This window comes from Emys orbicularis, chromosome 8 (genome assembly GCF_028017835.1).
Source record: "Emys orbicularis isolate rEmyOrb1 chromosome 8, rEmyOrb1.hap1, whole genome shotgun sequence".
In the NCBI taxonomy this organism is placed as follows: Eukaryota; Metazoa; Chordata; order Testudines; family Emydidae; genus Emys; species Emys orbicularis.
The window spans coordinates 18,118,322-18,132,468 of record NC_088690.1 but is presented as its reverse complement, the minus strand read 5'-3'; the positions used below and the strand labels follow the sequence as shown (position 1 = coordinate 18,132,468).

The following is a 14,147-nucleotide window of genomic DNA, read 5'->3' as shown; positions in this document are numbered from 1 at the left end:
ATGAACTCTGACACAAGCTTGCCAGAATTTGGCTAAAGTGGGTATGAATTCTTCTCCCTCTTTCTACAGAAAGCAATTATTTTTGGCTATTGCTGAAGCCAGTGGAAAGATAAAAAAGGAAGATTGCACTATTTGCATACAAGGTTTCTAGGGAAGTTATGTTGCTACTGACAACATACAACAACAATTATAGACTAGGTATTTTAAAAATGGCATGTTCCAAAATTTCCCTCAAGCTATCACTTGGAAAACAGAAACAAAGTCATTATAGGAGTGTTGTCACTGGATGTTTCCAGCCTTGAGGGAAGAAAGGAATAACTGATTTTGCCTATTTTTGAAAATCCCTCAAGCTTTTTGTGGATATTTTCCTAGCAACGGAAGACCACTATCCTCTGACATTTTAGTCTATTGACATTGTTTTTGAGCACAGCTTAGCTTCTGGAACCTTTCCATTGTAGTTTTTGCCTCTCATCTGTTTTAAACAACAATAAAACAGAGCATAATAAAATACAATGTTTCTTGTAAGGATAATGCCCCATAACAACATTTTATGATAGATCTGTCTCCCTTGGTAAACTGCTTATTTAGTTTTGTTCTAAGAAATTGGTAATTTTCTATGGCCCTTATTCTGTAATCACTACTGGACTTAGAGACAGATTCTCCATTGCACTTCACCTTATGTAACTTTTTACACCAGTGAAAAGTGAGTGTAAAATGCAGCCATTCTGACTAGATAGTGTTTTATACCCATTTATAGCCATTCTGACTAGACAGCATTTTGCACTGGTGTAATGACTACACGGAGTGAGGGGCAACACAGAATTGGGCCCATAGCATTTGCTACCCTAAATAGACTAATGGCACCAAGTACAACACTTGGTAGTGTTTGCAGGATTGGGCCCTATATGTAGATCTGCCCATTCATAAGTGCATATCTCTAATCAGTCACTGAGTAACATAAGTCTTCCTTTGGGACCCATTACTGCACCGCAAAGACAACGGAAGCAGGATCAAGCCCTTTTATAGCTAGCATCTTTCGTTTGAGGATCTAATGGTATGTTACAAACAAATTAAGACTCACAATATCAATTTGAGATAAGTAAATTTGCTTTAATTATCTGTAAAAAGAGTATAAAAAGTACAGAGAAGTAAAATTTCCTTGAGCAAGGTCATCACAGCTATTGGGAGAAAAAAAGTTCTGCAGATCCTATCAAAAATACTTTCTCTACTTCCACATACAGCCTCTGAATCATTCATTTATTAAGAAACAATTATACAAAATAATAGAACAACCCCCAAAAGAAACCAGAGAAACAAATCCAGCTGAAACAATAACTTCAAACTCTAGGAAGAAAAATATTCTTAACAAAATTTTGGAAACTCAGCTTTATTTTTATAAGCTAATATGGGTGAATGCTGATAATTCTGAACCTTATCATACTGGTAGCATCTGGAAACTACTGTAAACTCAAAGTACTTTATTATTGTACATCTATGATGTAAGCATGTTGGCACTGCCATGTCAATTACCTCAACCTTGACCCCAAGTGACAATTATTTCAGCCTCAGCATCCAGAGTCTTTGGTAGTATATACATTATCTTCATTTCAGCCTGCCAATCATGCCAAATTCTGCTAACTTATAGTTTGTAACGTAGATCACTTTTTAGTGGTAACTGAGACTATGCGCAATTCACTTTTTTTTTTTAGCCCTTGAAAAGAAGCTGATGATAAACTGTATGTTTTAGAATTCTTATAGAGCCTTTTTTCCATTTAAACAGAATTCCTCAACCTACACTGTACCAAAAACTCTAAGCTCAGATATGCAAAGCTCCAAAAGTATCTGGACATGCAATCCCTAAGGGGAACTAGGTATCCAAGACCCTTCCTCTAACCTACCATCTTTACTGCAAAGTTCTACCCATATAAAAGACTAACATGCTAGAGTTCTTCATATTTTTAAAATCATTTCAACAGGAACTACGAGAGATAGTTAGTTATTTGGTTAGAAATAGACCTGATCTCAATGAGACCCCTGAATAGAGTCTGTTCAAAGTTTTACACTGACCTTTACCAAACAAACCCTGCCCCCTAGAAATGTGATGGGGGAAGAGTCACCTAACCTGCAAAGAACAAATGGCAGAGAGGGAGGGAGGGAGGGAGGGAGAGAGAGAGAGAGAGAGAGAGAGAGAGGTGAAAAACAACTGGAGATCAATGGTGAAGGGGTTGAGATTGAGTGAAAGATGGAGTTCCATAAACCTATAAAAGAAGTTAGGGTCAACATTTTAAAATTATACTAAGTTTAGTGTTAACATAAATCAGTGCTAAAGGAAGAATGTGCATTATATCATTGTAATGATATAATTGTTCTTATATCATTACTGAGGAGAATATTCCTCCCCAGGTGAACTGCTGTTACAGTATGCACATAACTTCTATTTACCCTAAAATCCTTATGCCGCAAAATGAGATTTATCCTTGAAATTTGACAGAGCTGAGGAAATTAAACAAAAGCCTTTGGTTAACTCACTTTAGTCTCTAAACTTAATAGCTCACACAAATGTTTGAAAAACAAACCATCAACATTTCAGTTGAGATGAAATTCAAGGGTTAAACTAATGAAATAGTAGGACCGGGTTTTAAGAGATTTAAAGGTACACAGTAAATTGTTTAAAGAGCAGCCAAATGTGTTGTATCTTTTAAAAAAGATACAGTAAATTATCACGTACAAAAATGCCTCTTAAAAAATAATTTCCTACCTTCCCTTTCTTACTAGGGCAGAGGTTCCCAAACTGATCCGTAGACCATTGCTGGCCTGTGGGGAGTCACCTCACCACATATCTGATGGTTCTCCTTGTTTCCAACTGTAACATCACATTAAAGACAGCTACTACTTTCCTACCATTACTTTTTCATGTTAAGTAATTTAGGTAGTTATCACAAGGATGAGCTATAATCCCAAAATGCAGGGATTAAGTGGGTCTTGAGAAAAATTTTTCTCCATTCAGATGCAGTCAGCACTATGAAACAGTTTGAGAGCCCTTGAGAATTCAAATACTGGCTTGTTATGCTTAAACAGAGCATGAGGTGGTGCTATACTCTCTTTAATTTATCAACAATATCACATTGCAAAAACGTGCATTATAAACGCTTAAAGAATACCTTCCTGGTTTGATTTTCAGCCTACATATAGTGTATTTTATTCCAATTCATAATGGAGAATGTGAAATGGAAAAGCACAAAATATAAGGTAAACTGGAAAACATACACTTACGTTTACTTTAATCAGTGAGAAAACATCAGAAAAGTGTTTATTGCTTTCAATACCCATCACGGGAGAATACTTTATTTTATGTAAGTCTTATATATTGGCATTCCAATTCTAAAGCATTCTGGGGATTATAGGAAATGTCTAGTTACCTACACAAAAATGCAAATAAAAGGCATCTTTAGTGCAAGAGACTATTCATATACTTCAAGCCAAATCTTTAGATCAGTGCCTGGCCCTGATCTGCCAATACCTATCCTATCCCTACTGTCCTCCCTGCAAAACAGAATCTCACTAGTTCCACTGCAAGGGGCCCCTCCACACGGAGGGAGCAGGATTTATCCCTTCAGGAATAGGTCACAGCAGTATCTTGGCACATGCTTCACTAAGAATTGAGTTGGTTGTGCTTATTTTTTGTTTTTCTCCATTACATTTCAATGCAGGACATGAACTGCATTAAAAAAGTATATAACTATGTTGCTTTGGGGCAGAAGGCTACTCTCAGATCTCTTTTTCAGTATTCTGCTATGTGTCCAGATCTCCCATTGATGTCAGTGGAGAGCTTCTCACGTACACAGAGAGCAGAATGTTGAAGGTGAGTGTTCTTGGCAGGAGAAGCTTATTCTCAGTGATACACTTGCCAGATGCACCAGTACAATATGAAAACAGGATACAATGCTTTCGTTTTTTTAAAAAAAGGCTTTTTATTTAGTCTTGTTTTAAATCTGCATGGAGAACTAACTAAATAATAATGGTTCGTAGAAATAAAGAAATGTTTTACATTGTTGTTGTTACAGTTTGTTATAGGGTGTGTCTACACTGCATAGGGAGGTGTGATTCCCACTGCAGGTAGACAGACTTGTGCTAGCTCAACTAGAGCTAGCGCACTAAAAATAGCAGTGCAGACGTTGTGGCATTACTCGTGGCTTGGGCTAGTCACCTAAATACAAGCCTGCCCAGCCCCCTGCGGTTTGAGCTCGGGTGGCTAGCCTGAACCACAGTCAGTGCCGCAAAGTCCACACTGCTATTTATAGTGCACTAGCTCAAGTCTGTCTCCCGCACTAGGAATCACACCTCCCAGTGGCAGTGTACACATATAGATAGAGTCCAACAGGTTGCTTATCACCATCTATACACCTTCCACTAATATGCTCATAACCATCTATAATACTATTCATGTCTGGAACATGCTCATGACAGATTATTAATTTACCCTTTACAAACTATTTAGAAATGGAACCTTAATGTGACCAGCTTCACAACACCCCTGTGAATTAGGGAAGCATTTTTATCCTTGTTTTACAGATGAGAAGCTAAGGCATAGAGAGCTGAAGTGAGTTGCCCAAGGTCACACAGGTAGTCTTTGGAACAGCTAGGAACAGAACACAGATCTCCTGACTCCAAACTTGTGCCTGAATTGACCCAAGTGACCATCTTCCGCCCTCATAAGATTTAACAATATTTAATTTTTTGCAAATTGTTTTGACCTGGATATACTTGATGCCTGATTCTTGTTATTCTTTCCTGAGTGGGAGCCAAACAGAATATGATCTGTGCAGACTACAGTTTGCTTTTGAAAAAAGAGGCCTCTTTTTAAGTTTTCTGTGGACACAGATGATAAATGGCTGGGAGTCTGTGGTGTTCTTTAAAATAATAAGTTAGATCCTTAAAATATTGGACATGCCTTTCTTTGAATTTGTCACACAGCTCCACTGAATAAAGAATATTTTGGAATTGGAAGGGTTATATTGTGCATAGGGTACAATAAGCTACATTTGTCCATGGCAATTTTAATGTATAAAGGTTCAAAGTGTTCTGAATTACACTATGTTCAGCTATCAGACCAGTAACACCAGGGTTGGTCCAAGTCCACCAAAACAACACTTTCTAATTGTCCCAGAAAACAGATGAACTGTGGAGAAAAATAAATGTGAATATAAAATGAATGAGAACAATGTATGCTCTTAGGTCCTGATCCAAGGCCCAAGAAATCATTGGGTGTCTGTCCATTCATTTCAGTGGGCTTTGGCTAGGGGCCTTAGGTAGTATGAATGCAACAAATTAGCAGTACCAGTTACATCTGTTTATTTTTATTGACCAATATTTGGTTTAATTTCTGAGGAAAGATATGCTGGTAATCACTAATGGTGACTTTCTAAAACTGCTTTTCATTAAAACTTTATTTGCTTGTGAAAATAAAGAGGGGTCCAATATTGGAAAACTATATGATTTTGCACATTACAGATCATGTTTGAACATGCTGGAACTGAGGTTAAATTGCATGGGGGTGCAGGTACCTAAACAGATTGAAAAAAAATTCCTCTGAGATCATGTTTTTAAATTTTAATATAGAACAAATGTCACTATCCAGCAATGTTAAAGATATAAAGGACTTCAGAGTTCAATAACAAATACAGAGTTGTTATTTGAAACAAAATGTATCTCATGAGAACAATCAGTTCAGTTTTCTAGCAGTAGTTATACTATGTGGTCATAACCATTTTTTCCCTTTTACACAGAGGTCTCAAGGTGCACATTTTTAATGTATCCTAGCAGTTTCCAGTTAATGTTTTATATTTCTGTAGCTATTATTTTCTGTTGAAAGAAAACTAGTAAAGGTTGAGTCAAGAAAGGGAAAACAAAGGAAAAAGATCAATATTAACACTCTACAAATATTGACTTAACAAAGTGACTTTGTTGTCTTTCTCCCACAGGAATTTATATTGAATGAGTGATTTATTTAAACAAAAATACTTATAGAACATATTAGTCTAAATACAAAATCAATATTTGCAGGCTACAGGATATATTTACAAATTAATGTTCATTGAACTGAATCTGTTTGGAGATCTGTTATTTATTTCCAATTACCATTCTTATAAAGGTTTATGATACAAATCTTTCAGACTACTTAAGCATTTAAAGTTCTCACCAATCTAATAAATTATTCAATTTTAAATTTCTCAAAAAGTCATTATATGTTTTATCCAACAGTGGTTTCATTTATAAAAATATACTTTGTTTTATTAAACCTTCACACCTGAAAAATTATTTTCAGTAACTGAATGTCAACAAAACCAACAATATATAAAAATATTAATAATATTTTGCATCATGAAATCTCTCTCTATAGTGTACAGCTGTCCTTGACAAACTACTAACATAAGAGAAAAAAATCAGAGGAAAACTGCTTCTATTTAACATGCAACAATGTGTGTGCTTAAACGAAAACAGCATAATTTAAACAGAACATACACAGTACCTTTACTGTGTTTGGCTCAATTAGCTCTGAATTTGTGTTACTGCTGGTGCCCATGCTGATAGTGGAAGAAACGGATGCTTTGCAACTTTGGGCGGATGAAGGCCTTGAAGAAGTTCTGTTGTCACCTATAACATAGATATTTATTTATTTACACTGTCTGTTTTCCATTGTTTCAGAATGTTACAAATGGTATTTATTCGTATATCTTTGCATTCAAAGTCACACACAAAAAAACTAAAACTTCATTAAAATAAACTGAATTCTCTTATGATTATTTAATCACCTGACCATGGGCTAGTACCACTACCACCATCTCCCTCCTTGTACACGTCAAGCAAGTATTCTTTACATTCCTTCTAGACCACACAATCCCAGACTTTTCATTTCCTCTTGACATATTTCTTTGCATTTTTTCAATTTCAGCATGATTTTTCCTTGAATTGAAACCAAAAGTGACCGATATGTTCTATGTACAAATGCAGATATTTCATATACTGTCATTATATTCCTGTAATCTTGGCCTTTCTTCAGTAAGGTACTTAAGCCTTTGTGTAATTTTAAGCACATGAGTAGACATATTGAAGTCAATAAGACTACTCACATGTTTAAATACCTTGCTTTAAAAATTCATGCTAATATCTTTCCTGTTGATAAATGTTTTAGGCTTCACTTCTTATCAGGATATGAGATAAATAGCCTGACATACTGCAACATCTGTACACTCATTTTCTCTCTTCCCTCTGGACTGTGTCACACAAGAATCAACTGATTTTAGTCCTAAGAAAAATTTGATGGTCTTAGATAAGAGATGCAGCCAAAGTCCGGTTGAGCAAGGGGCTCAGAAATCCGAGTGGCGCTTTTCTGTGGTTGCCAAAGTCAAAATGATTATTAGTCTAGTCTGTGCTAGTATGAGAAAAGTTAAAAAAAAAAGTTACTCAATCTGCTGATTCACTTAGGAGAATGGGCCCTGTCTCCTGGAATGGAGCCTCCCTGCATGAAAAGTAAATACCTCTCTTTGGTGCTGGCTTGTGATCAGTTTTGCTTGTGGTCCTTGATGATGGTTTTGATATTGGTGTTGTTGCCCTTTCAGAGGAGGTTTCAACTTGACTTCCAAACTGCTGACGCCTCAGTCTACTGTCAACTTCTAGTTTCTCTAGTGCAGTCTTACGACATTGCTCATTGGTTGTCATATATAATTTACAAAACTTTGCACAATGAAAAAGTGAAACATTATTTAATACAGTTTTAGGGGGAAACACACACATTAGTAAGCACAGGATAAATCAATAGACGGAATCTAGTTTCTCTTGAAGCACAATGCTCATTTTATTTTCATGAATCAGAATGACCACTCTCAAGTGACATAGTAAAAATGGAGCCATGATTCAGTAGAGAGGTCGCACTATAAAATTAAAATGAAATATGAATTTCACCCCAACAGATAATTTATATTATCTGCTAGACATTTGTGGACTTGTTTTTATGTCTAATTTTTAATGGAGGGTTGTTGTTTTTCTGTGAAACTGTGTTTATGGTGCAAGTCTTTTGTGGACTGTTGACTGTTTAAAATTTAGTCATTGCTTAGAGGTACAGTTTGAAATAACATAAAACTGAAGAGATATTCTACTTTGAAAAATAGATGCCAAGTACAAGCAATAACCTCCCCCACAAAAGAAATTGCATATTATCCAAGAAAGTACTTATAATATAGATTAAAAAGTCATTACAGTGCTAATGCATGCTGAATATCCAGGTTTGCTCTCATTTGCCACCCTTGACCTGCTACTGCTGCCAGTCCCACCCCTGGAACCAGGTTGTATCCTTGAACATAGCTAGATTCACCAGTACAAAGTGACCTTTGTTTGAGGCTATTACCAAAGGAAGTGCATTGTGCGCCAGGGAAATGGTGCTCCAATATTATTTGTACAGCTCCTAGCACAATGGTGTCCTGGTCTATGACCAGAGTTCCTAGGCACTATGGCAATACTAATAATAAATAAAATAAATAACAATATGAAGCCCTTTGGGAACCATATCACCTGCACCAGCCCTGCCTCCAGCACTTGGTAATCGGCAAACTTCAAAATATCAGCACTAAAACCTATGAGTGTGGCTTAGGAAGTAGCTATAGAATTTGATTAATCCAACATCATATACAAAAGTATTGTCACCTTGTTTACCATACCTTGTTGTAATCAAGCTTGCCATTGCTGTTTACATCAGCCAATTTAGTGATGGCATTCACTTCCTCTACAGTCATCTTCTCACCTCTCTGTGATAAACAGTTTAAATGTCAGTTCCTACTAAAGAACATTGTTCACCGACATCACTGGTTTGAAGATTACACAAAGGAAATAGGTATACTTTAACATTCGTTCCAGAAATCTTATCTGCAGCACATTTACATTGGTCTGAGTTTGAATCCCCAAAATAGTGATCAGCATTGTAAATGATATTTGAATGTATTTGAAACACTACTAAATACTTGGAAGATGAATAACTAAGCTCATGCAATTTCAAGGTCCCATTCTACAAGCCCTCCATGTGTGGAACTAATGTTGACTTTAGTAGGCGTCCAGGCACTGAGGGTTTGTAGCGTAGCAACTCCCAGTCAATTAAATTAATATTTATATGTAACCCATGCCTGCTGGGTGTGGTGCTCTGTCCCCCTCTAGTGGCAACTAGACCACTTAGAGATTAATGAGTCTGCTAACAGAGAGGTGGCTTTTAGCTCATGCAGTAGATGCTCATGCATTTAGCTCTAGAGGTCCTAGGTTCAATCCTAGTGTTACATATAATCTAATTAACATAATTAACATATTACAATCAAGAGCTAATTTAATAATATTTTACATTTTAGTCACTTATTTAGGCTGTTATATTAAGCCCATGCTGAGTTCTTTTACACTGGTTCCTTATAAAATGGTGGATTTACTTTAAATTAGACCTACTGATTTTATAGCCCTTCATGGTGTTGGCTATAGCTATATTCAAGACCTGCTTCTTTCACCTTGTACTACACAAAGATCATTTCCCTGTTGTTGCTACTATCTATACTATCATACAGCACCTGATTGTTAAGGGTCCTGCCATCTGTCTATGTCAGGGGTCGGCAACCTTTCAGAAGTGGTGTGCCGAGTCTTCATTTATTCACTCTAATCTAGTTTCGCGTGCCAGTAATACATTTTAATGTTTTTAGAAGGTCTCTTTGTATAAGTCTATAATATATAACTAAACTATTGTTATATGTAAAGTAAATAAGGTTTTTAAAATGTTTAAGAAGCTTCATTTAAAATTAAATTAAAATGCAGAGCCCCCTGGACTGGTGGCCAGGAACCGGGCAGTGTGAGTGCCACTGAAAATCAGCTCGCGTGCCGCCTTTGGCACGCGTGCCATAGGTTGCCGACCCCTGGTCTATGTGGACCCTGCTGCTGAGCATTAAATGCTTCATATTGCACACATCAAAGTATACTATGGAACTTTTAGTGAGCAGCGGCACGGTTCACATGGCCTGGCCACTTAGTGTGCAACAAGCTATTGCACTGTAAATTCATACACCATCTTGCTATGCACTATGCTTCTAGCTCTATCACAGCTTACATTGTGCAACTTGATGAGGTAAGAGGCTGAGCTCAGGGGTATGGCTGCAGTGATGTGGTATTTTTGTCATGGCTGTAATGGGATCATGGACCCCATAATTATCATGTTTAGGAGAGGGGGGAAAGTTATTTCTGAGCATGCATGAATGAGACAAAATGTGTGAAGGGAGGATAATAACTGAACAAACTTTACTAAGTTAATGAAACTGTCCCATAGGGCTGCAAAAGGCCCTTTCAAGAGCAGAGGATTTGCATAGAAGTTGCTGGAACAAAACAGTACTAGGCACTGAACTTAGCAAGGCCTATGTGCTTCCAATTCAGCTGCACCAGTGCGGGACAGATAGGTAGTGTTTCCTTAAAAAAAAGTAATTTAATTATTTTTCTGTTGATCTTCATACGTTATGGGCTGGAATTGAGAGCAGTTGGGTGACCACCCAACTTCAGGACTGTAAGGGGAAAGAAATAAGAAAGACGGAGAGAAAGATAGCCAAGGGAGTATGACACTTAAAAAGAAATCATTAAAATAATTCAGATATAGATTGTTTCCCCCTAACAAAATCAATTTTTGAATATTCAGGATTGTTTCTGTGATTTTTAAAATTTTAAAAGATTGGTTCTACTGCTATACCAATTTTATGAAAATTATAGCTCTATATCAAAATTTGTAATTTACCTTCCACGATACTTACCACTGTAAGAATTTTATAAAGTTCAGTGTGCAAAATATATCCATCATTATTTGTATCTACTTTTAAAAATGCTTTGAGCAGTTCTGTTTTTGTAGCTGGTTTTTCTTTTTTTAAGATATTACAAAAATCATCAAAATTCAGTGTGGTGGTCTGGGGAGTCCAGTACTGATTAACCGTCTTCTGAGATGGATTTCTTCCAGCCTGTTGAAGCACTGCACAATAATATATAATATCAACTCTTCATTGACACTGACAGACAAAATAGATATGATTTTTTCAAACTATCCTGTAATCAGTTCATAGGTTACGACAGGTTTTTTTTAATCCAATCAATCAAAGGCAAAAGTAGGCATGAATGATAAACCTTTGCTTAACTGCAGTAGCTGTGACATGGGTGTAGACTCCATCTTGTGTTCCTGATTTAATGCTACACGGGGGACCATCCTGTGCACCCGCAGTGGGAAGGAAGAGGGTGCAAGGCTACCCATACTAGGGGTAGTAGCAGCATGAAGGTCAGAGAAGCCTAAGCCTCTGATGGGGTACTACATTCCCACTGTACATGTTTCTTTCCCTCCCAATGCACTCAATGGCATACTGGGGAAGTGCACTGTGCCAGATACAGGCTGGGTCTAAGTGCTACTAGAACTATGTGCCGCCTCATACGCAGGGCTTTGGCAAAGCCACAATTTAGCCCTTAGGATCCGGTCAGCAGCTATCTCTTACTTGTGTACACAGAACCACTGAACTCGATGGGACTACTCACAAAAGTAAGACCTGCAAGATCAGACCCTCAATCAGGCAAAATACCCACTGACTTGAAAGGGAAATTCCTCCCTACTCCCGCCACAAGTAGTAAATGTGGGATTTGGCCCACTGTGTGTAATCCGCAGGCTTTAATATAACAACCTGTTATTTGTAAAGCCACATATTCTGGGCCAGATCCATCTACCGAGATCAATGAGAGTCTTTCCGTTTACTTTAATAGGAATTGGGTCAGGCCCCCAGTGCACAGCCTACCACAAATGAGCTGTAGAATTGCTTCTCCATCAACCAAATAGTTCATATTATAAAACATGAATTTCAAATGTATAAAGAAAAATAATTCCCAGTAAACTGTTAGATAGTAAAATAATAAATAAACAATAAAATTAATAATAAAATCAATCATAAAAAATAAAATAATAATAATAAAGCTGATAAAATGTCTGCAACAAGTCCCACTGCTCCTGTATATGGCAGTTACAGAAGTTGGATTTGCTAGTTCTAGCTAGCTTCTGAAACATCTTCACTTACATTTGGCTTTCATCAGTTTATAATGTGAAGAAGGTATTATCTTAAATTCAAGCTAAACTCAAATATGCTGTCTAGTTAATAAGATGTCATAACCCGCCACCCACTTCAGAGAATTAGATGGTTTAGGAGAACTCTCTAGGTAGGTCAGTAGTTTGCTTTTTATCCAGATCTGTAATGACTAAGTCTTTACCAGCTCAGTGCTGTTCAGTAGCCTATCTGAAATGAGTTGGTGGTATCATCACAATTCTTAGTAGGTGGGCCGTATAAAGAAAGAATCTCCAAAGAACCCCTTTTCATAATTGGCACCTTTATTGCTAATCTAAGGTGTGACCCCCAAGGAACAAATGGGCACAGAGTGGAGGCTGGTGAATATGGGATAGCTCGTGTCTTTATTCATGTACCTCTTGTACATTCATGTACATAGCAACTGTTTTGGCATTTCTGTTTCAAGGTCAGCTAAGGAAGGGCAATCATTCTCAATGTGTGTTGTTATGTGGATAACCCAGTCTCATGGGCTGTCAATCTAGCACCCTTCATGAACTGATTATTCACTTGTATTTAAATAAATGTGTTTTGATAAATATACGGCAAGATGCTGCTACCTGTATCATTTATCATTCAAGGGAGATCAGTGATTGCTACAAACATATCTCCCAAGACCATATTTTTGAAAGATTGTTTAGACCGCATCTTTTATTTATGTTTCTTTAACTGGATTCTGCTAAATGCCTGAGTAACAAGATAGGACATTACATTATAGTACATTCAGTGAGCAACTATGACTCCTCTAAGGTTTTGTCGAAGCAGGCTCTAAATTAATAGCACAGTTTGTGTTATTAACCAAACATCATGTAACCACAGATGCTTCAATATTGACACCACTGATTTGATTCTTTGCCAGGATTTACGCTAAGCTTTTACATAAGCCTATAACGACTCTTACATTACAAGTTTAAAAGGGAAAAAAAGTTCACACACAGCTCTGAGAAGACTGGGAGCCTGAACTAGTAATTGCCCTTTCTTAGCTGACCTTGAAACCAAAATGCCTAAACACTTGCTATGTGCCCAAGTAGCATATGGATAGAGATGAAAGGCACAGCACATATATAAAAGAGATGACATTTGTTCACACCACTTTTATTTTAAAACCATCATTAGGATGTTATACAGGGGCTTCTATCTTAACCCTGACAGTCTGCAGAAGACTGAGTCATATGCTGAAAGAGTATGCTTGTTAGAGAATGGTATTTCAAGTACTGGTATTTGGAGAGAAGCTTTCAGTATGAAACCATCAGATTTACATGCTAACTGGCTTCCTGGCAAAAAGCTCACATGATGTAGGTATGGACAAAGATTAAAGAGAATGAAAGTCTGGAGATAATGAATTTTATGCTAAGGAAAAGAGGAATACAGTGCCCCTAAATATTATGACTGACCATAGTGTGTCAGAATGCTTTTCTATTTACTTTTTGTTTGTTCTGTGATTACATAACCTCTGTGGTTTTCTACAAAGATGCCATTTCCTGGCACCATAATCTACTATTGATAAACCTTAGCAAGCAACATGGCAGCACTGCCAATTCCAAGTGTTCAAAAATCATAGTAGTTTCAAAATCATGAGGGTTTTTAAAAAAATACAGATTTGGGTTCTTTTTATATGCCTCCTGGTTTTTAGCCTTTTTACGGTTCATGTTTTCAAGCTTTTCTCTGCAACCATGAGGCCTAGAAACTTTTATTTAAAAAAAAAAAAGTAAGCTAAGTTTTTCTCTTAATCATAGGACTCCAGGTGCTGGGGCTTTAAGAAAAACACCAAATACTGTGATACATGATAAAAGTTGGCAACACTGAAGCTTAACAGATTTCTAGATGGAACTGTGAAAGCTATTCCAAATATTCATTTAACAGAATAACTAATTAAAACATTTTAAGTAAACCAATTCCCAGCCCCTAGCCCAACTTAGAAACCATTTTTTCACTAACTTAATAAATAATAATTAATGGAGATATCCTTGAAAGGTCATTGAGTCCAGCCCCCTG

The 14,147-nt window shown here is 36.9% G+C and overlaps 1 protein-coding gene across 1 annotated transcript in view; it reads right to left on the bottom strand.

Annotated features, from left to right (window-relative positions):
* EFCAB7 (EF-hand calcium binding domain 7) overlaps positions 1 to 14,147 on the bottom strand; it is a 38,135-nt gene that overhangs the window by 18,728 nt on the left and 5,260 nt on the right. The window contains exons 3-6 of the mRNA XM_065408981.1: positions 10,818 to 11,029; positions 8,715 to 8,801; positions 7,539 to 7,734; positions 6,530 to 6,654 (exon numbers count right to left, since the gene is read on the bottom strand). Of these exons, the coding sequence (XP_065265053.1) occupies positions 6,530 to 6,654; positions 7,539 to 7,734; positions 8,715 to 8,801; positions 10,818 to 11,029 (620 nt within the window). The remainder of the gene's footprint in view (positions 1 to 6,529; positions 6,655 to 7,538; positions 7,735 to 8,714; positions 8,802 to 10,817; positions 11,030 to 14,147) is intronic.